The 26,367-nt window shown below is 36.7% G+C and overlaps 1 protein-coding gene across 31 annotated transcripts in view; it reads left to right on the top strand.

Moving 5' to 3' along the window:
* Positions 1–26,367, top strand: part of szt2 (SZT2 subunit of KICSTOR complex) — a 115,753-nt gene that overhangs the window by 45,179 nt on the left and 44,207 nt on the right. For 16 of the 31 annotated variants that reach the window (XM_077199854.1, XM_077199856.1, XM_077199855.1 and 13 more), the window contains 16 exons: positions 446–520; positions 618–756; positions 1,930–2,038; positions 2,212–2,332; positions 3,349–3,501; positions 3,611–3,713; positions 5,625–5,736; positions 5,994–6,081; positions 7,394–7,512; positions 9,055–9,219; positions 10,746–10,830; positions 20,367–20,543; positions 21,788–21,979; positions 23,239–23,441; positions 23,634–23,800; positions 25,227–25,324. In XM_077199854.1, coding sequence (XP_077055969.1) covers positions 446–520; positions 618–756; positions 1,930–2,038; positions 2,212–2,332; positions 3,349–3,501; positions 3,611–3,713; positions 5,625–5,736; positions 5,994–6,081; positions 7,394–7,512; positions 9,055–9,219; positions 10,746–10,830; positions 20,367–20,543; positions 21,788–21,979; positions 23,239–23,441; positions 23,634–23,800; positions 25,227–25,324 — 2,106 coding nt within the window. Of the gene's footprint in view, positions 1–445; positions 521–617; positions 757–1,929; positions 2,039–2,211; positions 2,333–3,348; positions 3,502–3,610; positions 3,714–5,624; positions 5,737–5,993; positions 6,082–7,393; positions 7,513–9,054; positions 9,220–10,745; positions 10,831–14,943; positions 14,995–20,366; positions 20,544–21,787; positions 21,980–23,238; positions 23,442–23,633; positions 23,801–25,226; positions 25,325–26,367 lie in introns of all 31 variants that reach the window. The other 15 variants (XM_077199835.1, XM_077199826.1, XM_077199830.1 and 12 more) reach the window with 1 other exon arrangement.

Here is a 26,367-nt window from a genome sequence, read left to right as displayed (position 1 = left end):
CCTATATTTCAGCTTTTTCATAAGCGCCACATGCTGCATTTTCTTTTAGCGGGTGGATAAGCTGAATATATTCAGACGAAACGGCAATTTTCCATTTTGGGCAAAAAAGTTTTTGAAATGGTGACGTTTAATTACTGCTTCTCCGATGACGCATTATCATATCAGAAAACTCTTCGCATTTCTAAAAAAAAAAAAAAACCTGCTGTGTTGTATAAAGGGTTTAACAGGTTTAACTGCTATATGTACATAAGATCCACCTGCTACCTGAGAGTGAAATTGCATTTTCATTCAAGCTAATGTGCATTCTTAAAATCTAAACAATTAGGAGAAGATAAGAATGGTATTAGTTGCATTTGTGCAGCAGGTCTTATAAATAAGGCCCCTGGTTGTTTAGTTATATTCTAAAAATAAAGTTAATAAAGGCTTTTATTTCTGTGGCTTTCAGGCAGTGGGAAACTGCGGCCCAGTCGAGTTCAGAGCGTCGTCTCTAGTCAGGGCAGCCTGGACTCAGACATGCTAGGTGAGACTTCACAGAACAGACAACATGCTCACAATCACATTTGCTTCACAATCATCATTCCTCATGGTTGTTCTCCTCTCTGCTGTTTGTGTTTCAGGTTATGATGGCGGCAGCAGTGATTCTGAGTGTGAAGGACCCACTATGAATGAGCAGGAGAGACAGACGCCCCTCATGCCTGATTTCTGGCTCATCATCAGAATTCATCAGGACAGAGTGGAGGTTTTCTCCCACGCCAGGTACTCGCATGCAGGTTACCGAATTCACATTCAGAAAGCACCAAATGCAAGCAAAGATCAGCAAGTAAAAGAATTGGCTGGTAGACTTTGTTCAAATCACAATTTAAGAAAGATGGTTTGATACTTGATTTTTATGTTTTAAACAACATGAAGTGATTTTCTAAGCAAGCATCGCTATTATTATGGTCACTGTGATTTTGCCAAGTAAGACATGTTCCTGGGTCAACATATTTTGTTGATCCTGGAACAACATTCCTGTCCCAAATGTAGTCCTTACCCTATCCCTACTCCTAAACCTAACCCCCTCCCATAACTTTTCCATAAAATCAGAGGGAAATAATAGGTGAATAACACTGATATTGAAGCACCTTACCCTGGTTCTGAGCCTAAACTTGACATAAACTGTAAACTTGTCCCTCAAATCTGATTGGTTGATCTGAAAGTTGTTCTAGGATCAACAAAGATGTTGATCCAGGAACATGTGGTACTTGGTGAAATCACGTTCACCATATTATTATTGCTCATACTTGGTGTTTTCCACTTATTAAACAACAGCACAGTCTCATAGTTTGTTGAACGAACATGAATGATTGTGGTTTGTTGAGGAGTATGCAGTTTATTTTCTAAAACAAATAAAATAATAATAACTTAAATGATAATGGACTGATTATTTAATAATTAATTCATAAAAAATATTTTTAACTTTATATTTAAGTTATAATAAATAATAAGTGTGTGTGTACAGGTATATATGTGTGTATATATATATATATATAATAAAACATTTATAAATAGAATGTAAATAATATCCTTTCATTTCAAATGTTTTATGTTGACTTCACTGCTGTTATGCAAGCTGTGGTAATAAAAACAAGTATCAAACAATATCAAAGCAATTATTTTCCGTAGTTTATGGAAAGGTTTTCAGTACCTATTTGTGTAAACTGCCAAAAAAAAAACGTTTTTGTCCTTGTAAGTTTTCAGCTTATAATGAGTGTTCAGTTGTGTTGTAAATATGTGAAGCATACAAATGAGTAGAATATCTGTTTGTAGTGCTTAAAATGCAAACTTAAGTTTTCCCCAGACGTACAAACAAAACTGAGTTTTGCATTTTTCCTGTTAAAACACTTTGTACTGTTTGAATCTTGTGAATCTTGAACATTGTGTTGGCAGGAGTTTTAAAACAGCGAAAGAGGAGGAAGAGGAAGAGATTCCAGAATACCTGCGTCTTCATCAGCTGGTGGTGAGGAGGATTGGAGAAATGTGCCGGATAGTCAACCAGGTAAAGAATAGCCTAGCCGTTTTACTATCAGCGTGGCCCACTTTGCAGCTTATTCTAGCCAACAACTGCTCACTTAGTGAAAAAATCCCACTATCTCTGGTTCATCATTCCAGATCCTCTACCACTGTTTTCCACTTTGTTGCTCTTTAACCTCTCATTGACTTTCTCCACAGCGCCTCCTACTACAAGACCTGCATGATAGTCACGTGTGCCATTCTCTCCTGGTTGCTGAGAGTGAAGAGGACATCTGGAAGCACGAGTCGCTCTACCGGCCCAGGATGACCAACTCTGATGGTACAAAACCCAGCCGGATGACAGACACACACTCTTTCTACAAGCCATGGCTGTATACATACCAGAGCAGGAGTCCACAGCCTCTTTGATGTGGTCAAAAAATTCATTTTAATCATTTGCGCGTGTTTTTCCTTTAAAAAAATAGCTAAATCTATTAGAAAATTATGATTCCAAATTTCTTAATCTATAAAAAACCTTAATTATGAGGCTAAATGTTGCTCACACCCCAAACCCTGCTCCGGATCCATATATATGCCTTGATATCTTCATTTTGAAACTTTAAAACCTCATGCTTTTATTTTGGCTGAAAACAGCAGAGACCTTATACAATCTTGTCTTTTGTTGACAACAGCTGGTTTATGAGTGCTTGTTATTACAGGTTTGGGAAGATGTTTGGCACATGTTGCATTCCCAAATGCACATTAGAAGCGACCCAAACTCTGAAACGTAATTTATTTAATTAAATCGCGACCATAACGCAATAATCGCACAAAGCCAATTCAATTTTAATTAATCGTGCAGCCCCATACCATGCGTATGGCTTTGTTTAAATTAAATCTGTCGATATTGTTGCTCTCTTGATATGCAGAAGAAAGTTAATAGCGCCTGATGATGCCCCTGTGAAATGGAGCATAATTTACACGAATACAAACAAACACACAGACTGAAAAAATAAAAAAAAGCCTGTCGGGAAGGTCAATTCAAGGGTAGTGATAATGAGGCAGCAGTGTGAGTCTGAGCACTCGCCTCATTGACTACAATTTTATAACTGCTGTTTAGCATGAATTACTGCACTAATGTCCTAATATGGCCTGTTGTTCTGCCTCAGTTCTGCCTCTGGATCCTGTCGACCACAGAGATGAATGCCCAAATGCTTCATTTGTGTGTTCATATTGTACAACTTGAGGTGCTCTGCGGGCCTGTTGAGTTCAGATAATCCTGCTAATCTCTCTTTTGTTATGAAAGTGTTCAGATTAAAGTCTCATTCCCATAATTGCACCTTTTTTCCGGCACAGACTACAACGCCGATGAGAGCTATCAGCCGCGGGACTACCTCGCCGCCACTATGCATTTCATACCAGGTTACTTCGCCTGTGACGTGGTCTGGAGAACCGTTATTTATATTCACCCACGGCTCAAAATGGGGCCCAACATGGGCGTGTCCCGAGGTGAGTGACGCCTGAGTGGACCAATCAGGTGGAAGACACATTTTTACCATGTAAAAACTGGTATGCTTGTACCCTAAGATGATATTATTATTCTCCGTGATTCTTTCAGCTATGCAGGCTCTGCGCTCCGTTCTAAATGCCTTTTGTGTGGTCAACCGCAAAAACATGTTTGTCTATCAGGAGCGCACCACCAAATCTGTGTTCTACCTCCGGTGAGTCTGAAGCTCACAATGTCTCCATTTTAGTGACTGACCAGTTTAAGTTTTTCAGTGGATAATGTTGAGAATCTGAGAACATGGTAAACCGCTATGGGTGAAAACGTCATCCAAATGCGTATGTGTGAATGTTAATGTTGCAACTTGCTCAACTGTTCAAAAATTGGGGGTCTGCAAGAATTTTTTTAATGTTTTTGAAAGAAGTCTCTTATGCTCACCAAATCTGCATTTATTTGATCAAAAATACAGCAAATGTTTTTACAGTTTAACATTACTGTTTTCCATTTGAATGTATTTTAAAATGTAATTTATTCCTGTGATCAAAGCTGATTTTTCAGCATCATAACTCTAACTAAACAACTCATATTTTTGTGGAAACTGATACAATTTTTTCAGGATTCTTTGGTTTTGAAAGTACAAGAATAGCAAAAGAACAGCATTTATTTGAATCGGAGATCTTTTGTTACATTATAAATGTCTTTACTGTCACTTTTGCTCAATATAATGCATCCTTGCTGAATGTATTTATTTAAAAAAATATATAAATATAATAAGTTACTAACCCCAAACTTTTGATCAGTAGTGTATCTGTTTCTATAGTTTGTTTTCTGATTCTTTTATTTGTATATGTATCACCCTAATTGCAGTCTTCATTGTTTAGTGCCAGATAAATCCAGCTCTGATTATCAAATAAATCTCATTTAAAAAGATATTGTTCCCTTAAATAGCCTGAATGCAATTAGATACTTTAAGTTAGTGAATTATAGTGTTTGCAGTTGCTTGTAGTTTGTGGAGCTGATATTTCCCACTAACTTCCCTAAATGTCGATGGCTGATTCACATTATTTATTTAAAAAATAATTAAAAGCAGAAAGTGTGCTGATATATCTGTCTGCCACTGTACAATATCTCTTCAACTGCTCCACCTGTGGGTTCTCTCTTTCAGTCTCACTATAATCTACTGTAAGATTACAGCTGGTATTAAGATGTGTTTTGGTCCAAAGACCAAAGTAAGACCCCGTAAGACCTTCGTTCATCTTCGGAACACGAATTAAGATATTTTTGATTAAATGTGAGAGCTGGATCACTCCTCCATAGGCTTCTAAGGGATTGAAACTTGTTCCCCGAAAAGTTATTAAAGACATCGTTAAAATAGTCCAAGTGACTACAGTGGCTCAATCTTAAGTTTATCAAGCGACGAGAATACTTTTTGTGTGCAAAAACAAACATGAATAACAACTTTATTTCAACTATTCATTTCCTTCTCTGTGGGCCTCGAGTGAGTTCACTAGTGTAACAACGTAAGTGTTTCTGTGTTGTACGTCACACGCATCACACACATGACCAGCGTCGGCCAATAGTGAGCCTACGTGTGACGTAGCTCTACGCTATCACACTACGCTAACTCACTCGAGGCCCACAGAGAAGGAAATGAATAGTTGAAATAAAGTTGTTATTTTTGTTTGTTTTTGCGCACAAAAAGTATTCTCGTCGCTTGATAAACTTAAGATTGAGTCACTGTAGTCACTTGGATTATTTTAACGATGTCTTTAATAACTTTTCGGGGAACAAGTTTCAATCCCTTAGAAGCCTATGGAGGAAGCTGATGCTCTCCGTGTGTTTTTCTGTCGTCTCCAGTCACGTTCATATGTAAAATGTGCAACCTTATTTTGTCCATTATGAAAAAACCCATACATTAACCCACCAATAGACCCTCCCTCAAAGAAATCATGACAGAAGTGAAAGTGGACAAAAGATATGGATTAAAACACTCGGTGTAAACGGGAATGTGTCTCCCTCGTCTACTTGTGATCCGATCAACCAAAACGGGGCCTAAATGATTGCTAGAATTATTTTGAATTCTTTTCATGATCTTGACCTTCTCGCCCCATCTATCTTGTCTCCACAGACTCTCAGAGACATCTCAGGCAGGGAAGTACAGTGATTTGGATGGAAACATGCACACACGCTCTGTCGGTCTGGCCCGCAGCCAAGAGCCGCTGGGCTCCGAGGACCTCACGGTAACATTCACATACTGTCACTTCTCATTACGCTTTAGGAAACCAGAGCCCTCAGGAGTCATTAGGGCTCCGATCCCCTTTCCCGGAGTGAATGATTTACCTGCTCCTTGCAAAGCACTGACCTGTCCTTGTGTTTACGCCAATCATGAGGCTCATTCTGATGAGATGAGCGATAGAAGATCTGAGTTATGTGTTTATTGCCTGGAAAACAGGCACATGGGTGATGTAAGTATGTTATAACATGTATGTGTTCATAGGCATCACGCTCATCTCAGGAAGGCTCAAGGCCGGTTGGACTGGTGGACAAACACATTTTGCTGCTGGTGCATGGCGTGGGGACTGCAGGTGAGAGAGAGGGACAGATACATGTGTGAAAACAGTGAGATGAAACACAAGATGCAGTGAAATGTGTTGTTTCTCTTAGGGATATTACACGACTACAGGCAACACGCCTTCCCAAACCAGACTAACTGAGACCAGAACCAATAAGGAGCCGTTCATTTCGGATCAAGTTCTTTCATTACAGTTCTTTTATAGTTTGTTCATTCATATACAAACTTGAAAGAACACAAGTAGAATAGAATAGGGCAGCGATACCTGAGATGCGTTTTTAGCAGTTGAAATGGTTTAACAAGAAAGACAACAAACTGCCTTTATCTTAATTTTGAGGAGCAAATATTTATTAGTTCTTTATTATGACTATTTTGCACATTTTTGAATAATAGAAAAAATATTAAAACTTATTAATGAAGTATAAGAATTATGCAGTGACTGAAATATGTTACAAAATATTTTTTTACTATTTTCTTTTTTTCTCTCTTCTTTTACATATTAAATGTTTATATTACATTTATATTAGCAAAAATTGCACACAAAAAAGAGGGTAAAATCCTAATGTGGGATAATTTTTTATGTGTAAGGGTATAATTACATTTGAACATATATTACAATAGAAAAAAAAGAAAAAAAAATATTTAAATTGTAATAATATTTTGCAATATTACTGTTTTAACTGTATTTTTAATCAAATAAATGCAGCCTTGCTGTGCAGAAGAGACTTCTTTCTGAAACATAAAAAAATCTTAAAGACCCCAAACATATATATATATATATATATATATGGGGTCTTTAAGATTTTTTTATCTTAATATATATATATATAGGTTCGGGGTCTTCAAGATTTATTCGTGTGTGTGTGTGTGTGTGTGTGTGTATATATATATATATATATGCGTAAAATATAAATTCAGTCAATTGTGCCCAAACTTTTGTCTGGAGGAAGTTGAGTATACAGCAAAGATTTAGATAAGTAAAAAAAAACTTTTAAGTACAGAGGCATAGATTTTTAGCTAAGTCATTCAGGACTCTCCAACAGCGCATGCAGTGGCATCAGCATCTGACAGGAGGCGCTGTTGCCCTTCACACACTGTAACCATACAAATCATTTCCAGTCTATCAGTTTAATTTTAAATGCGTATTTGTAATTTATTGGGACTTTTCATGCTTAGGCGAGCAGCTCTGAGGTATATCGGCACCTGCTAGGGAGGCTTAATTTATAAATCGAAAGTTAATATGAAATGGCTTCCAATCTGTGAACAATTTTACTTGCATACTGTGACATATATTATAGTGAGATGTTATGTTTTGTGATGTACAGGTCCAGAGATCACTGATGAATTAGTGAAGGTATTGAGGAAGCGTCTGGACGAGGCCACGCTGGACATTATTACAGTCATGCTGGTCAGGAACTGTAAACTGACGCCTGCAGATGTGGAGGTGATCACTCGTTCTCAGTCTCATCCACCATCTCTCTTTTTTCTGTGTCTGACTCGTTCTTAACCACAGGCTGGTGCAGAACAGATTAAAGTCCCCCTGTAGAGAAAATCAAGCTTTTAATGTTGTTTACACATCTTTTTAAAAATGCTTTGAGACAAGCCATGTACAAATTCACAAGTCAAGGAGTATTTTCTCCTTAAAGGTACACTGTGTAGTCGTTTAAGTATTTTATTAGCTAAAATCAATGTCTTTATTCATAAATATGTCCTCACTGGTGTAAAATTACCTCTGCCAATGATCTTACTTATCCTCATTAGCAAAGAATTTCTTATCTTTATTTACATTAGACGGGTAAGTCCAAGGAGGCTTCCATGTCTTTCCGCCATTTTGAAAATAAATAAATAAAAATAAATTAAGAGAAGAGAGGGACAAAAAGCACTAGCCTACCGTTTTCGTTCAGAGCCAGTGTCACGTGACAGCTGAAACGGACAAGGAGATCAGTGAGAGGCGCTTGTCACTGTCCCGGCAAATTTGAAAGGCTGCACTGCACGATACTTCATCACGCAGGATCATACTTATGCCGAGCCACAGCAGAAGGAATCCTCGTCGCCAAAAAACTTGACCGGCGAATTCAAAAAACGAGGGTAAATATCGGCATAGCTTTTCCCAGACATGTTGTCATATCTTCTTGTTACATAACGGCTACCGTAGTTGCAATACGCATTTGAAAAAGCGAGGCGCGAGAGAGCACTATACGTTTGAATGCAAATTACAGTTTCACCGCTAGACGGGAGAGTGTACCTCCTACACGGTGTACCTTTTAAACTGCATTGAACCAAGGATAGTCTCAAAAACACGGTTTGAAATCGCTGGTGTTTCTGACGTCACAAACTACCTTGTAACCAATCAGATCAACGTGTGATCGTCAACGAGTGGATCTCTGAGCTGAGTGAGTGAGTGGAGGCGGGGCTCATTTGCATATTCATAGAACCGCGTGTAGTAAATGAGGCAAGGGTGTCGAGTTACATTTAAGATATTCTAAGGCACGAAGAATTTTATTTCAAGGAAAAAACTTTTAAATATGTTATTTTGGTGATCAAAGATGAGTTTTAAGGGATACATTTATTGACTTCAGGGGGACTTTAAGCAAATGATATTTACCTTCTCTATGCAGAGACAGACATTTGTGAAAAAATGCAATGAAAGTATCATAAAATAAAACTCATGCACTTTATTTAGAGTCTTCTGAAGCCGTTTTGCTCTTTTCTGATTTTTTAAATACTTTTTGCTTTGAATCAAAGCTTGTAATGTTGTGATTCATCTCAGAGCGAGTCTTTATCGAAGATTTTTTGAAGTATCATCGAAAAGCTGCTGAAGGTGCGGTCTTTGTTTCTCTCTCTATACATCAGAGGGTCAGTTTCCGTCTGTGGGCGGTCAGCTGGCATGTCGACTGAGATTTAATGGTTGGATAATAGACTATGGATGTGATTTGTGTTGATTATACATCATTTTTTCACTTCCACTCCTCCTCCTTTGTCTCAGTTCATTCAGCCTCCCGGCTCTCCGGCGACGGAAGTGATGGAGTTCTGTCTGCCTCAGTACTGTGTGCCGTGGATCCAGGCCGTGGCTCACTACCTCCGCCAGAACCTCCTCATCTTCCTCCACATCCCCAAATACACTGACAGCAACATCGAGCACCACTTCAAGGTATCCTCAATCTGAGACAGACTGACAGACGCACACATTCCCAGCGCATTTGATTCATAGAGATGGTCACATGTCAGTGAAGCACTGCTGTAGATTTAGGTTTAGAAATGACATTATAAATCTGTAAAATGTTCCCTGATTCAAACAACAGTACAGTTTATACTCACCAAAACATTTAAACATGGTGTAATTTAAGCCTTTATGAACTAATATTACACAGGGGTACAATGACTCATGAGTCATAAAATTAAAAAAATGATGCATAATTATATTTAAAATATTAAAGAATAATCTATTTTGTATTGTAAAAATATTTTGAATTATTATTATTATTAATAAAAACGTATTAAATTTTTATTATATCATTTATATTTTTGAACTGAATATTTTGCAAAATATTTTCTTAGGACGTTTTTATTATTTATTATTGCACAAGGTTTTATTATTTTTCAAAACTGATTATTTTGCAAACGAAATATCCCTTTTTCAAAAGAAAAGTGACTGTCTTAAATTTTACACTTTCAGAAATCATTTTAAAATGGTCTGATGAAATCCATTGGTCATAAATATTGCTGATTACGTAAATATATATACAAAGTGGTTTGCAATAAGCGGTTTATACTTTAATGTGAGTGTGAAACGAACCACCACAGATAACGTGTGAGCGCAGCAGAGCTCTGCAAATGTGTTTAGACAGTTATGCTCTCTGAGTGAGTGCGGTTCTGTTTAACAGGTCACCGAGAGTTCATTCAGAGAGCTCCCATAATACACTTCTCCACCGGGAGGCAAGACATAAAAACACACTCTTTGTTGCATTTCTGCATTCTCTTAAATGTCCATTTTTTTTAAGCTAATATGTGATTAGAATTTAAAGTGCTCAATAATCATGGTGGTTTTCTCACATAATGGCGAACAAGTGATTATAATTACAACTTGTCTGCATTTAGTACCTTTTTAAACCTGCCATAGAAATAGTTTACTGTCTGATTTGTAATTAAAAAGGCTAACATTAACTGTTAATTACAAATATCAGTGCCTAATCATATCTATAATAATGAAATATCAATAATTATGGCCAGTACCGATATGATTAACAATAATATTGTGCAACTTCAAATGAGAATCATTTTGACGATATAAAAATAAATAAATAAAATACGCATACATCTTTTTTTGATTGCACTTTACATTCAGATTCTATTTGTTAAAATTAGTTATTAACAATGAATTAACAATGAAAAGTACTTCTAAATCATTAATTAATCTTAATGCTAATTTCAGCATTTACTATTACACTATTGAAATCAAAAAATGTATCTTTTAGTATATTAATTAATGTACATGAGCTAACGTTACCAAAGATGAATAAATAATGTAACAAATGAATTGCTCATTGTTTGTAAATGTTAGGCAATGCATTAATTAACGTTAACTAATGGAACATTATTGTAAAGTGTAACCATTCTTTTTAGATTATCAGTCTCCATAAATCTGTTTTCTTTGTTTCTCTCTGTTTTCTCTCTTAGCATTACTTCCATTTGAGCAGCGAGCTGCCGGATCATGACATCTATCTGTACAATAAACCTGGAGGCCAAGGAACAGGAGGCAAAGGTAAAGACACCAACCCAGCTAGCAAACATCATCCGCATCTCGTTTTTCTGTGCTTTGATTTGTATCTCACTGTGACTCCTCCTAAATCTTATTTTTGAGGTCCTGAATAACACACACTTTGCCTGTTTACCTTGCCAAAATTTCGTGAGTTTTATTTCTTCCTTCCATCAGTGTTTGCCGGCACAGTTTCTCTCCATCTCGCTAGATTTGCTGACTGGACAGTGTTGTTTCGTGTAAGGGTGTCACGATTTCGATTTAGAATCGAAATTAATCGAAATTAATTCACAAACTCAAAAATCGAAATAAAAAATGGAATCGTCGATACTGCCACGCCCCCATGTCGCGCCCGTGATGGAAAGTTCGGATCCTTTTACTGACTCTATTGTTCAATCTCGTTCATCAAAATTAACTAATCTTTTTTCTAGTCATTTCAGGGGCTTTAAATGTTATACTTTTAACAGGCAAATTCCCCGAACACATCCAACGAAATCTTGATCATATTCTGAATTAAGAAATCATTATAATGCAGTCAAAAGTAATTTACAGGGAACATTAATAATTACTTGACCTTCCGAGTCTTTTGTTCATTTGTCACGTGACAGAGGCAATGAACGGATCGTTCATGAACGACTCATCACGGCGCGGGAAAAAAACACACGTGTTGAAAGGTTGTGAGTCCTCTAACTTGGATTCTATGCCCGAGCCCGAACTTGGCCGATATTTCCTGTCACTATCCTCGGGCCGGGCTCTTGATCTATAGACGTGCACTCCCAACGCAATAGAGTGCGGCGCGGGACTAGATTTGATGGCCGAGCGCGAGTGCGGGCGGTAATGCACTCACTCTGTGTGTGCGGGAGAATAAAACGATTCGCGGGACTCCCGCAAACTGGAAATATCTATGAATAAAACATAGAAACTAATACATTTTTTTCATCTGTTGCAGAAAAGCAACTAGAACAACTAAAACAAAATAGAAACGATTTACAGGCCAGAGTTTCTATTTATAACATGTTTGCAGCGTTGAGCGATTTAGCCAATCACAGACATATGTGTTGATTTCTTGAACGCAATGACCAATCAGAAGCATTTAAGATAGACTCTCCTCACCGCTCAAAACGGACTTTTTGTTCAGTGCTGAATTCTGTAAGTAAAAAAAAGCTGGCAAATCCTCTAATTATAACAAACAAAGTGTAGGCTATGTATTATGAAAGATTCATTGTGCAGTCAGCTTCACTGATAATAACAGAGATGTGTGAGATTACGATGAACTGATTTCAGCTTTTTAGGAGCAACAGCAACCTGTGCTTAAAAAAAAAAAATCGAGAATCGAATCTAACCGTGACCTTAGAATCGAAAATGTAATCGAATCGAGGATTTGGAGAATCGTGACACCCCTAGTTTCGTTTACATTTCTGTCTGTTTACACCAGTGCGTTGTGACTGAGCTCCTCCAGCCACACACACACACACACACACACACACACACACACACACACACACACACACACACACATCCGTTTTACCATCTTATTCATGGTTTGAATTCATTGCTCAAACAAATTCATTGTTCCTTGATCTAAGTGTACACTAATCGGTAGTTATAGGTCTTAGTATTAGTACAGGTACTAATAGGTATTAAGCAGTGGTTGAAGTTAGTACATAATATTAAATTATATATATATATATATATATATATATATATATATATATATATATATACAGTATTGTTCAAAAGTTTGGAAACCTTACTATTATTAATGTTTTTGAAAGAAGTCTCTTATGCTCAGCAAGGCTGTATTTATTTGATTAAAAATAAAGTAATATTGTGAAATATTATTACAATTTAAAATAATTGTTTTCTGTTTTAATATACTTTAAAATATAACTCATTTCTGTGATGCAACGCTGAATTTTCAGCATCTTCCGTGTCACATGATCCTTCAGAAATCATTCTGATTCATTATCAATGTTGGAGACAGTTGTGCTGCTTAATATTTTTTTTATAACCTGTGATGCCCTTTTCAGGAATCTTTGATGAATAAAAAGTTTAAAAAATAACAGCATTTATTTAAAATAGAATTCTTGTGTAACAATATACACTACCGTTCAAAAGTTTGGCGTCAGTAAATCTTACTTTTTGAAAGAAATTAATACACATTATTCAGCAAGGATGTGTTAAATTGATAAAAAGTGATAGTAAAGATTTATATTGTTAGAAAAAAATATTTCTATTTCGACTAAATGTTGCTCTTTTTAACTTTTTATTCATCAATGAATCCTTAAAAAAGGTCCAAAAAATAACCATTATTTTATACTGTAATAATATTCACAATGTTACTCTTTTTTGATCAAATAAATGCAGTCTCGATTCAACATGATGAAGTTACTAAATTCACAATTACAGCTTAATTATGACTAATAAACAATGGTCATTCCGCCATGATTCGTTAACTGACACGCCGTCTGGGCTTACAGCAAAATAGGTGTTGAACTTCTTTAAGTGGAAAATTACAGTACAGTTTGAAATTTGGCCTTTAAAGTTAACATTTCATTTTAAATCTTATCTGAAATCTGCATACCCCTTTAGGTCCCCAAAGCAGGGTGTTTTTAACACTCCTTTGGGGTGAATGTGGAGTTTATAAATATACTTGAGTACAAGTGTAAAGTTTGTGAGAGCTTTAACAGCTGCGGAGGGGAGGCTCCAGGTCTGTCTCATTAACGTCAAGCCTCTTAGGGTCCTAATATGACTTGATCCCAAACTGCAGAGAGATAATTGTCAGGAGGAGTGGGAGCAACTTCGGACTGGAGCCACAGGGTTCCTCTCCTCTTCTCTCCCCAACACTAATGAACTGACAGTCCACACAAATACCTGGCAGAGCTGCTCCTGAAGATCTCCTAATGCACCCGCTATTAAAAGCACCATTACTGGATGCTCTTCCACCATTACAGCTCATGCACTTAATCAGAATGTAAATAAAGGGCTTTGTGGCTCCTGGAATTGTCTACTTGTGGGTTTATTGATGCAGGATGACAGTAATATCAGTTCCTGAGAGGTCGGAGCAGCTCCTCCAGGGTTTTTAAAGGCTGGACTTCACTGAGATGTTCACTATTATCAGTGCAGTGTGGATATGAAATTGGTTTGAATTTCCCACAAGGCATTACATGTCCTGGGATGACTCAAAACATATCCTACGCAAGTACATTAATCGGTGTTATTTTAGCATTATTTATATATTTCATGTTTTTATTTAAATTTTTATATTATTTTACTGTGTGTGTGTGTATATATATATATATATATATATATATATATATATATATATATATATATATTATTAAGGTTTAAATTATTTTGGTTTTATTTTAGTAGTTTTATTTAATTTACTTGCCAAGGGAACATTTCTAATGTTTGTTTGTTTAAGTAGGTTTATCAACAAATTTTTATATTTTATTTAAAAAAACAAATTTTCGGGGTTTAGTTAACAATAACAGCACTGATGTTAATGCAGGCAATTTAATTGAAATTTGCATTTGAATTGTACCTCTATGTTCATCTTCCTGTTTCTGTTCATCTCTCTCAGTAGTTTTCTGAAATTGTAGCTTGCCAAGCAACTTTATTTAATTTAAATCAGTATTCATCTGTAACAAACCAATTAGGATACCGATTACAGAAGCTGATTCAAACTTAAACACCAATGTACTCACAATACAACTGACATAAAGTTACATTTGTTTCACATTGAAAGGCCTTTAAAAATAATGTTTCCTTTTAAATCAAATCTGAAATCTAAATATCGTTCAAACCAGAGAGGTTTTTAGCTGCGTTTTACGTGAACCCCATGAATTTTATATAAATTAAGCAACATTAATTGATGACTTGAATTGCTTAAAAATCTAGAACAGCTTAAAACTGGTTAATTGAAATAAACTCTAGTAAAAAGATTTCCAATGCTACTTCAAAGAGTTTAGTGCTGCGAGTGACAAAGAAATCGCACACTGCAGCTCTAAGTTGGTGCAGCTACTCTTAACTCCCCAACACTGCTTATTGGTTGATCATTAATGTTGATTTGTCACATTCATTGTTTGTGTCCTGTGGGTGTCTGTTGTGCCTCAGGTACAATGTCGGACCTTGTTCAGAATCTCTTCCCAACCTCTCAGTTTCAAGGTATAAGACCCTCCACCCACTCCACTGTCCTACTGTGTGTCCTGTTGCGCCCCCACTGGCTGCGTGTGGTACTGCATGGTCACATGATCACAGCTTAAAGGGGTAGTTCACCCAAAAATGAAAGTTTACTCACCCTCATGTCGTTCTGATCTCACTGTAGCTATGTTTCCATCCACCTATTTTTATACCCGTTTTGGGATATAACATACAAAAACGCTAGATGGAAACGCCATTCTGAAATTTAAAAAATTCGAATTGAGGCGCATGCATATTTTATCTGATAGAAAACATGCACATAAACTACAATGGAAGCACATTAACCGAATAAATTCTTCTTAGCTCATGAAAAAGCTATGTGACTTTGCACGATGGGATTGCATAACTGGACTATCCAGCGGACCGATCTCGTCACACAGCATCTGAATTATTGGTTTGATCAATCTGAAATGCCTGAGCAAAGTATGTCGGTTTAATTATCTCTTATACATTCCGAAACAGCAGGCATTCACCTCCGAACACAAGATAACATGACAGCGTTTATTGTGTTCCTTCTGTGCGCAAGTAGCGTAATTTATATATCAAAAAAGACCCATTGCGCAACGGCTTCTCCTACTGCAGCAACTTCCATTTTTCTTAGTGACATTTTGCGGCAGTTTTCAGGAAGTGGCGATTTTGTTCTGTTCGACTCACTGGATGGAAACAGTGCTTTATTTTTTTCAAATGTTTAATACCATGTTCCAATTTTGCGCACAAGTAAAATTCGCAACTTTGTATGGAAACGTAGCTTTTGTTGAATCAGTGGAACACAGAAGGAAAAGTTTAAGAGCTATAGAGCTTAAAAAATTATAAAAAGCATCATAGAAGTTGTCTATTTGACCTGTGCACTATATTCCAAATCTTTTGAAGCCATTGCATAACTTTATATGAGGAAGTAATGGAATTTAAATCAGTTATTTGCTGAAAATCTCATTTTCCTTCATCTTCAGATTGAAAAATGGGAAACTGGCCTGGATTTTTTCATTACAGATCGTCTTGCACCAATATGCAGATGCATATAAGAGAAAATCACTTAAATGTATGTTTATTTTTAAATTGGGTGAGCTGTTCCTTTAAGCTAGCTGCCCAATTACCAACTCAAAACACCTTGCTAATGCTAGGAGATGTTGAATGCTTCTGGCGCATATTAAAACAAATGTTTGCAGTCAGTCAGTGTGAAGTTCACTGAGAAAAAGAGCATTGTGCAAACGATCACCGATTGACATCTTGCAGTAGTAGTGCAATATAACCTTAATGTTTGATTAGTTAGTATCAAACAACATTTAATCTGCAGACAATAAGTTTCTCTGAGTGAATGGAGCTCAATGGTCACTGTTCATTGTTCCACAAGCCACAAAGACAGTAGCTGTCATACATCCAACAACATTCATCCGCTCACCGACTCCATCACGGACACGTTCATTTTCAAACACGGATGTTAAACAATAAAGCGTCAGTGCTTTCATGTGTTTGACAGTGTTGATATAGAGAAGCAGATCCTGCTCACAGATGAATGTTACACTGGTGTTCTGCTTTGATTTTATGATATGTTACAAATCTAAATTAATAATACAGAAGAGTACTAAACAACCGGGGTCCTCATGCGTTTCGCCAGCTTTCATAATCAAATTATGTTTCCAGCACATACACTAATATTGATTTTTAGTTTTAATATTTGTATTATTTGAGTTATATAATAGTGTACCTTTGCATGTATGTATGTATGTATGTATGTATGTATGTATGTATGTATGTGTGTGTGTGTGTGTGTGTGTGTGTGTGTGTGTGTGTGTGTGTGTTAATTTTTTTATGCAACTAACAAAGAGCATTTTTACAGCATTAATATTAGTAGGTTTTTGTAACTAGGAACTGTTTAAATAATTTTTCATGCTAGTTCAAAATGCAATTAATAATGTTGACAAACGTTTTGGGGCGGTTAAATTTTTTAAATGTCTCTGAAAGTCTCTTAGGCTCACTAAGGCTGCATTTATTTGATCAAAAATGTAATTATGTTTTACAATATTACTGTTTTACTATATTTTTAAGTAGATTTTATTTAAAAAAAATGTTGATGAATAGACAGTTCAAAAGAACAGCATTTATTTGAGACAGAAATCTTTTGTAACATAGATGTCGTTACTGTCATATTTGTTTAATTTAATGCTTCCTTGCTAAATAGAATTAATCTCTCCCAGAAAATATAATACTGACCGAACAGTAGGCTTATAATTAGTAGTATGTATAATTTATCATAGAAACTAGTTAAGAAATGTCAGTTCATGTTATCTTTAACTAATGTTAATGTATAAAACTTTAAGGTGAACTTATAATCATAAGTTTAAATTTAAGGTATCTTTCGAAAACAACCCTTCAAATTTTGCAAGTATCGCTACATTTATTCTTTCATTGTATATGAACATTTCTCATTGTGTAATGCACTTTACAGTATTTTTTCTTCGTTAAAATGATCACTTTGTACCGTGTATGATATATGAGATCAGATTTTCTGTGTGTTCAGATTTCAACATCATCTCATTCACACTCTCTGCCGCTGTCATTATAAATCAGAAAGTGACTTCCATGATGGGCTCTAGGGCTTCGGTCAGACAGAGTCCAGCAGAGATTGAAGGGCCCTTCTCTGTCTTCATGTAGTCTCAGTGGAGCACAAGGGGCACGCCACACTACATCACACCTCATCAAGTGCTCTTAAAAGATCACAGCCAATGGAGTTCTTAGATGAGAGGGCAAAGAGAAGCTACTCATTGATTGGCACTGCTCTGAAAACAACATGTACTTCCATTGCATTGTGAATCACTTTCTGACACATTTTAGAAATGCGATGATGCAGGAAATTGAGCTTGCTTAGATGGAAGCATTTATGTACTCGTGTATTGTGTGTTTCAGACCAAATGCAACCTTGCATCCAGGCCACACTTGTGCACAATGCATGAACACTTTAGCATGTAAGAGCACAGGGGTGATTTATCTCAGGTGATTGTGTGTGCAACGCATTAGTATCTGATATCTGGCACACACACACACACACTTACACATCGATCATGCTTCAAAGCGCTAACGGCATACGCTAATACAAGCAGCTGGATAAATCCCTGCTCGCGCTCCACTGTTTGCTGCTAATGCCTTTTAATGCGACCGCCGCTCTGTTTGCGAGGCTTTCTTACAGCCACAACCACTGGAGCGAAGGCGCCATCGATCTCTGAGAATCTAATGATGGAAATCTCTCTCTTTCTGCGCTTATCAGAGCCGCGGCTTCACGCTGTAAACAGCACAACCGAGTCAATACAACAGCAGAAAAACCCATTTAAAGGATTTATGAGAGTTTGTACTCAAGTAGAGGCATTGTTTTTCTGAAATATAGTTGTGTTTATATAATTTAAGGGTACATATGGGTGTTTCTTCAACTGTGGGCACTTTCATCCTTGTGGACTTTTAGAAAATAAACTCTCTGAAAACTTTATACACTTTTAAGCAACATTGGGACATTTTTTTATATTTTGTTATGAGCTTTTGACATTTTTATTAGTTTTTTTTTTACCTTAAATATTTCTCTTTCTACTTTAATTTATTTTTACTTCAGTTTTAGTCATTTTAGCTCTTCAACTTAAATGTATTTATTTCAGTTGGACAACATTTCTTATTTTCACTTAAGTTTTTTTTTGTTTAAGTTTTTCTATGTAATTTTATTTAAACGTTTTCTATTGTCGAAAACAACACTGTTTCGTGGTGAAAATGACAGTTGTGGAAACTGTTTTAAGCAGTTTTAGAATAAAAATGTCAGACTAGCCCACCAGCTAATTTCATATCTATCATTTTATGGATCCAAAGTAAAATATTAAATAAGTATGCATCGATGTATCGGTCAATAATAAAAGCAATTATTTTCACTGTCATCTGATTGTTTAAAACAGCCGATGATCAGCTGATTATATCCTGTCAATCAACTCAGTGTCAGACTGCAACTCATACTGTGTGTGAAGAAAATGTGTGTTGTGTTGAATTTAGGGCAAGTTAATGCTACAATAATGCATTAACACTTGAAAAGTAGCGACATTAAAGCTGTATTTGATCCTGTTTAGTCTCCAGGTCTGTGCTTTTTTATTTGTAGTGTGCCCCCCATCCAATAATCGCAAACAGCTTTGTGCTTACCTCTGATAAGCAACAAAGTCTCAGCTTTCAAACTATGTCCATTTTTTTATGAAATTCAAACAATAAATGGCGTTTTGATGCTCTGAAATGCGCTGTAGCGCCTCTGTTCAAGTGAGTCTTTTCTTCATCTTTAATACAAGTACATATATAAATAGCAGTTGAATATAATAGTTTGGGCTCTGTTGTTAACTTTAACCTCGAATATTATAGTAATGTACCAAATGGGAGGGTTCCCGATATAGTTTACAGTATTAGTTGGGACAAATGTTTTTACATTTACATTTAATCATTTAGCTGACGATTTTATACAAAGCGACTTACAAACGAGGAGAGCAATAGAAGCAATCGAACTAGCAATAGGGCAACAATATGTAAATGCTGTGACCCTTCCCAGTTTAGTCTAACGCAGTGTACTTTTTTTCTCTTCTTTAAGACATTAAAACTATCAGTATCGGCATATATCATTCTGAATAATCGGCTATCGGTATTGGCCGAGAAATTTAGTATATGTGCATCTCTACTATTAAATAATATTTCCACACTTTTTGCATTATTTGACTAAATTACAGCTTGAATGAAATTCAAATTACACCCAATAAAAAACATGCTGTTCACAAGTGCTATTTAACTGCACAACTTCTGAAAAACATAAATTATTAAAACAAAGTTGTTGTTTTTAAAGGGACGGTATAATTTTTGAAATGCGTACAAAAAAATTCATTTTCAAATAAATATTGAAATGTTTTGTTTATTTCACTTTTTGTTAACATCATCATAGTTTCATGATGCTTTTTCATATTTTAATATTAAAAGGCTGTGTCATCAGGGTCATCGGATCTGTACATAAAAGGCATTTGAAAAAAGAAGCATAATAAATGATGAGGATATGTTAAAAAGTTTAAAGACCGATTTCTTATAACCTTCATGTAATAAAAAGCAGAAAAAAAAATACTTTTAATAAAAATCAGCACCTTGAGCACAGAAAGTGGCTTTGTTTGAAGAGACACAAACGTATCAGCATGCGTCTCTATAGCAAACCTGAATTTATTGCTTTCATTTGAGTTTGCATCAATTTTTGCATCTGTTTTCTTCAGTTCTCTGTCAAGCTCATTTACTTCTTGCCTCCATCACTTTCTCCTCTAACCCTGTTCACCTGCTGCGCTCCCCAGGTATCGCCTGCATCGCGCTGTCATTCGTGGACGCTAAAGGCTGCGCGCTGCAGGTTCCCGCTCAGGACGACAGCGGACCGGCACTTAGAGCTGACGTTTCCAGCATCTCCCTCCAGCCAGACCTGTTTGAGGCCTTGACGACGGTTGTTAAGGTGGACTCTCTCAGCCAGAGCTCAGGTTGGCAAGCCTTTGCAAACAAACAGTAATTCATGCGCCCTCATAATCTTTAATCAGCCTATCTTCCCCTCCCTCTTGCAGCATCTCATCTCTTCTCTGATGATGAGGGTGGGGCAACCTGTCACTCACATGAGATCCACCAATAGAAAACCACAACCATCCAATCAATTCCCTTGACGTCATTAACACTCGCCAAATGTGGATGTATTTGAGCGGTGGCGCTGAACGCAGTCATTACCACTAGCCGCTTTGGCGGGTTGAATTGTATATATAATATATAAAATTTTCAATTGTAGTCTTCTAACATGGCAACAGATAGTGTTGTCAAAAATATTGATTTGATACTAATATATATGAAATGCTTCCAATACTCATTTTCCGCATAATAGATACACGATACCAGCTGCGCTTTCTCACAGTTACACACAAACCCGCCTCCTCTCACTCACTCATTTTATTTGCTCCGGATGAATATTGTTGCTGTTACAGGGCTTGAATGTGGGCGTGGGATTGCACATATTGCACATAATTTTACTCATTCCCGCAGATTTTGTGCTCACACCCAATTACGCTCACATAAAGCCGCCTCTCAGTGCTTACAGTTCTTTTTTGCTACTTATTGTTCATAAACTGTCAAATACACGCACAATAATGTCAAAATTGGCGAGTATTCAAATTCAAAATTCAAATTCCAATTTATTTGTATAGCACTTTTCACAATACATATTGTTTCAAAGCAGCTTTACAGAAAGTGCATTTCAGAAAAGTACATAGAAAAAAAAATACAGTTAGTTAATCATGTATTAATTTAGGGCATAACATATCGCCGGCGCTGAGTCATCTCTTCACAGGCGTCGAGTCGTCTCTTCACAGGCGTTTAGTCATCTCATCGCAGGTTTTGGGAACTCTGAAGTCTCTGTGAGAGTATTCATGTAAACACAGTCAGTTATGTTTCAAGTGAGTTGAGAAAGAAAAGACATGTGTAACAGTATAATGGATCCATGCGTCAGGTCTTAAAGTGACAGCAGCCTAATATACCTGCTGACAAATTATGAGATAATATTAAAAATATCTATATGGTAGTTTTTCGCCGTGATGCTCAAAATTGTGGCCAGAGAAAATGCAGTGGCTGGTGAGCAAAAAAATTTATGTCAAGCCCTGTTCGTCACAAAAGGGAGGAAAAGTCTAGCGCAACTTCCGTTTCATACCGACTTTAAATGCATGTGTGTGACCTCTGTGCGCAGGAGCAGCTGTGCGTGTGCGCTTCGACGTGTGGGAGCAGGGTAATGTCAGCCCGCTGCAGCTGACAGACAGACTGAGGGCCGCCCTACGCCACGCCCTCGGTGACGTCATCATGGAGATGCGCGTGCTGCCCAACGCGTTGTGTCTGGACACATTCTGTCTGCCTGCTGCCGCCCAACGGGATGAAAGTACAGGTGAGGAGCTGATGCCCATGTGATGTGCTGCATGGACTACTTTTAATGTGCTTTTTTGTCATTTCGGAGTCGCGATCTGTGAGAAGATTTGTGTGTGCACTCATCCGAAGCGCACAAACACTATTGAGTTCGCTTTCAAGTCTTGCACTTGAAAGGACAAGTTCACACAAAAATTGTCAAAATTCCCATTTTGGCGAGTATCCTACATCCTACACATCCAAACATAGTAGGATATGTCTAATGTAAACATTTGATATAGGCAGCACGTGTATCAGTATCATTGTACTGTATATGTGCATTAGTCTTAAAGTGACAGAAGCCTAATATTTCTGCTGTCTGTGTTTTTAATGTTGTTCAAACAAAAAAAGACAAGGAAATCACTCACTGCTCTTGACTGAATAGCTTTCGTAACTTTAATAGTGATTAATCTGTTTAATTTATACAGTGAAGATTATATGCAATGTTGTTTTACATTTGATCTCTTTTCAATTCAATTTCTGTATCTGAAAACTAATGTTAAAAAAACGGAAAACACTGTTTATTTTATTTGTCTCTTTACTCTATTGCAGCCTAATTAAACACACCTGAACAAGCTAATCAATGTTTTCAGGATTACTAAAAAATAATTTTTGTCAGGGTTGGAGCTAAACTCTGCAGGACAGTGGCCCTCGAGGACCGGAGTTGCCCATCCCTGCTCTATTGTATTTATTTGTGCTGATGCTTTTAGTTTTAATTATTTGTTCTTAATTTCTTTATTTTTATTTGACTTTTTTTTATCTGTGTCACACGTTTTCCTCAATACACTACCATTCAGTAATACTTTTACTCAGCTAGGATGAATTAATTTGATCAAAAGTGAAAATAAAAACATTTATTATGTTACAAAAAAAAGTAATGCTGTTCTTTTGAACTTTCTATCCATCAAAAGAATCCTGAAAAAAAGACAAAATTAAGCATGAAAACTGTTTTCAACACTGGTAATAATAGCATATTAGAATGATTTCTGTGACACTGAAGACTGGAGTAATGATGCTGAAAATTCAGCTTCAATCACAGGAATAAATGATGTTTTAGAAAACAATTATTTTAAATGCTAATAATATTTCACTCTTTCTACTTATTTTTGATCAAATAAATGCAGTCTTGGTGGGCAGAAGAGACATCAAAAACAAAACTTACTGACCCCCATGTTTTGAACATCTGCGTATATAGATGATCTTGTCCTGGTTTTGCTGATTCTTAGTGTTTTGTCACTGTAGTTTCCTTGAGTCTTCTGCAGTGCGACAGTAAAGAGGTGAAGGAGAGTCATCGGCGGCCCAGTGGAGCCCACGGGCACAGAACCAGCCCCTCTCCCATCACCCTAATCTCTGCGCCCAGCTCCACCCCGAACACCGGAGCCAGCACGCCCGAGTCCACCACACCCACGGGCAAAAGCACCCGCCGCAGCTTCTGGGAAATGTTGGTGCGTGTGCTCACTCAGCATGTGCTGTCTTCATTAACAGCAAATTGCTCTCATTAATTACGACTGTCAACGCCTTCAAAATTGCATTGATGGTCAGCAATGTGTGCAATGAAGCATACATGCTAGAGAAATCATTGGGCTGGTGCCAGTTATCTGTCTTATGATGTGTGTGTGTGTGTGTGTGTCTGGTAGAGTAAACCAGAAACTTCTGAACTTGGCAGTCCAAAGACAACGGATGACATCATACCGGAGCGTGCCGAGGACAGTCGCATAGGCAGACGGAGACACAAGACGGAGAGTGTCAAACAGCAGTGGAACCATGAGAAAGCCATGGCAGTCGAACAAGAGCAGGCCCAGAGGTACATAATACATTTAGTTTGCTAGGGTTATGTTTGTTCAAATGACATCTGCACAAGCTTCATGTTCAGATGGTAAGACAACAAAACAGACCAAGTGTGCCATTTAAAACTGAAACTAGTATAAAAGTGTTTGTTAATTGATATAAAGCTGAAAAAAAAAAAAGTATATTTAACCTGTGCTGCAAAAGGAGTCCGAATGCGCACGGGACAAATTCGAGCTGCAGGCAAAACAAGTGAAAAATGTAAATTATGGTTGTTTTTTGAGATTTTTATAAATATTAGTTCCCTAAGCCCTCGTCTAGCGATCCAAATGCTCCAAATAGCAATTAAACATCTAAAAGTATCTTTATTTGTTCATTTTCTGAGAGGAGTCCTTTTCCTTTGACCATGAAAAATGCTGTTTTTCTCTGCTCGCTTCTCGCGTTTCCCCTCAGCACAAGTTTGGTATTGTTTTAAAGCGCAGCGTTCCTACGTTGTGAATATTCATAGCGAATTCTCAATGGCATGAGTGTGAACCAATGAAATGTGATTTTCAAACTCATGCTGATGTAAACAAAACGATCTTACTCGCACGGACTGTCAGATCCTGATGCGTGAGCACAAAGACAGCGATATACACATACTGTATACACAGAATTACAGTATTTAAAAATATCTGTCTTGCCGAGTATTCACGCAAACATCATCTGTTATGTCTTAAATAAATGTTAGGTTAACTGTTGGAGGAATTTATGTAATATAATATTACATCCGTGCGGTACAGTAGGTCTTATTATATGAGCTGTCTGTTAAAATAAATGTTAATCAAACAATTGTGGTATCATTGGAACAAATGTTTAATATATATTTTTCCTATAGATATTTGGTTTTGACTTGGTTTGTGCCAAATTTGGCGTTATTACTGGGGATTTTAAGCTATGATTGCTTGATTAATTTCCTTTAAAACCTTTAGAAAACTTGATTTTTCTTCAAATTGACTTAAAAACTGACTCTATCAACTTCAAGCAGGTGTAGCTCAGTTATTTATGTTTGATTCCAACAAATCATACATAATGTTGTGTATTTTAACAGAGAATGTAACTCATTTTTTTTATTTGCTCATTTCCACTTATTTTGTCAGCATGGGTCACAGATGTTCTCCGAAACACCTCCATTGTGCCATATACACAAATTCTTATTACTGTGCAAAATCAGAATAATCAGATTTCCAAAATGATTTTTGTCCAATTTCTGAGACGCCAATTTGGATGGTAATTAAATTACCACTCATCCTTTTGTGTTGTCCGAATACAATAGATAATTTGGTCGTGGGTGGTGGGAGAATACTGACATTTCTGATTTCTGACGTAAATGCTGAGATGACCTCTAACAAAAGCAGTTATCATCCGCGTAGGCCTATAGACATGTCTGGATGTCTGTGTTGTAGGAGACATGCAGTCCAGTTGGAGGAAGGTGATACTGGCACTCTTCAAACCGTTTACCAGACCACGTACCTGCCCTGGGTCACCTTCATGAACAAACTGGGTGAGTTACCACATCCGTGCAATACTTTTCTGTTTATGACTGTGCAGATATACAATGATGTAATAAACATGGCCCTTCTTCATGAAGGGGCACTTTTGACTATTTGAAACTTAAATCAGATTTCATATATGGGTAAAACACGGGTAGGTTAATGTGCATAACCAAATAATAACAAATTAGCTAGCAGTATTGAGAACAGCAATTCTTTGATATAATAATAATAATAATTTTTAAATATCAATTATTTTTTGTATGCCGTTTCAATTGGGATTTATATTCACAATTTATAATTGAAGTTCTTATGAAAAACCACAACTTAGAATTTCCCTAATTTTAACTTTCTCTATTAATTTATTATATAGTGAAAGTTCAACAAGCCCAAAAAAAGACGAATTTCACACGTCAACCCTCTTAATAACTTTAATGTTTAATAAAAGAAGTTAAGAAAGTTTAAAGGTTTAGTTCACCCTAAAATGAACTGAAAGCCATCATTTACTCCCCCATGTGTTATTCTAATGCCGTATGCCCTTCTTCTTTTTTTTTTGGACCACAAAAAGAGAAATAAAAAAAAATGTCCCGTTCACTTTCATCGATATAATGACAGTGAATAGTCAACTGTCACTGACTGTCATCTGACAACAACAGTTCTGGTCTGGTGATATTTGTCTGTAAAGTGGAGAAAATACACCGATACTTTTTGGGGATTTCTAGGCATTGTATTTCATGTGGCTTTTTGTTAATCTTGATATATCACAACTCGTGTGCTTTTTCTGGCCGAGTCAGAGACTAATAGAGTCTCGCACTGAAGACCATCAGTCAAAGTCAGGATTTTGGTTTTTCACCAAACCCTACGTTATACACCCAGAATACAGGGAATATATGGGCACGTGTCACATGGGATTATTCTGTGATGCTTTTGCATCTTTTTTTTTTTTTTTTTTTTAAGTTTGATGCTGGTTTCTGTTCACTGCCATTATATGGACTAGTGCGGGCGGACATTTTTTTATTTTCCTTTTGTGGTCCGTAAAAAGAAAGAACGGCAT

This window comes from Siphateles boraxobius, unplaced genomic scaffold, assembly GCF_051911475.1.
Source record: "Siphateles boraxobius isolate OS27281-9 unplaced genomic scaffold, OSU_SipBor_1 41, whole genome shotgun sequence".
Classification (NCBI taxonomy): domain Eukaryota; kingdom Metazoa; phylum Chordata; class Actinopteri; order Cypriniformes; family Leuciscidae; genus Siphateles; species Siphateles boraxobius.
Note: the sequence above shows the minus strand (reverse complement) of the source record. Positions and strands in the feature narration are given on the sequence as shown.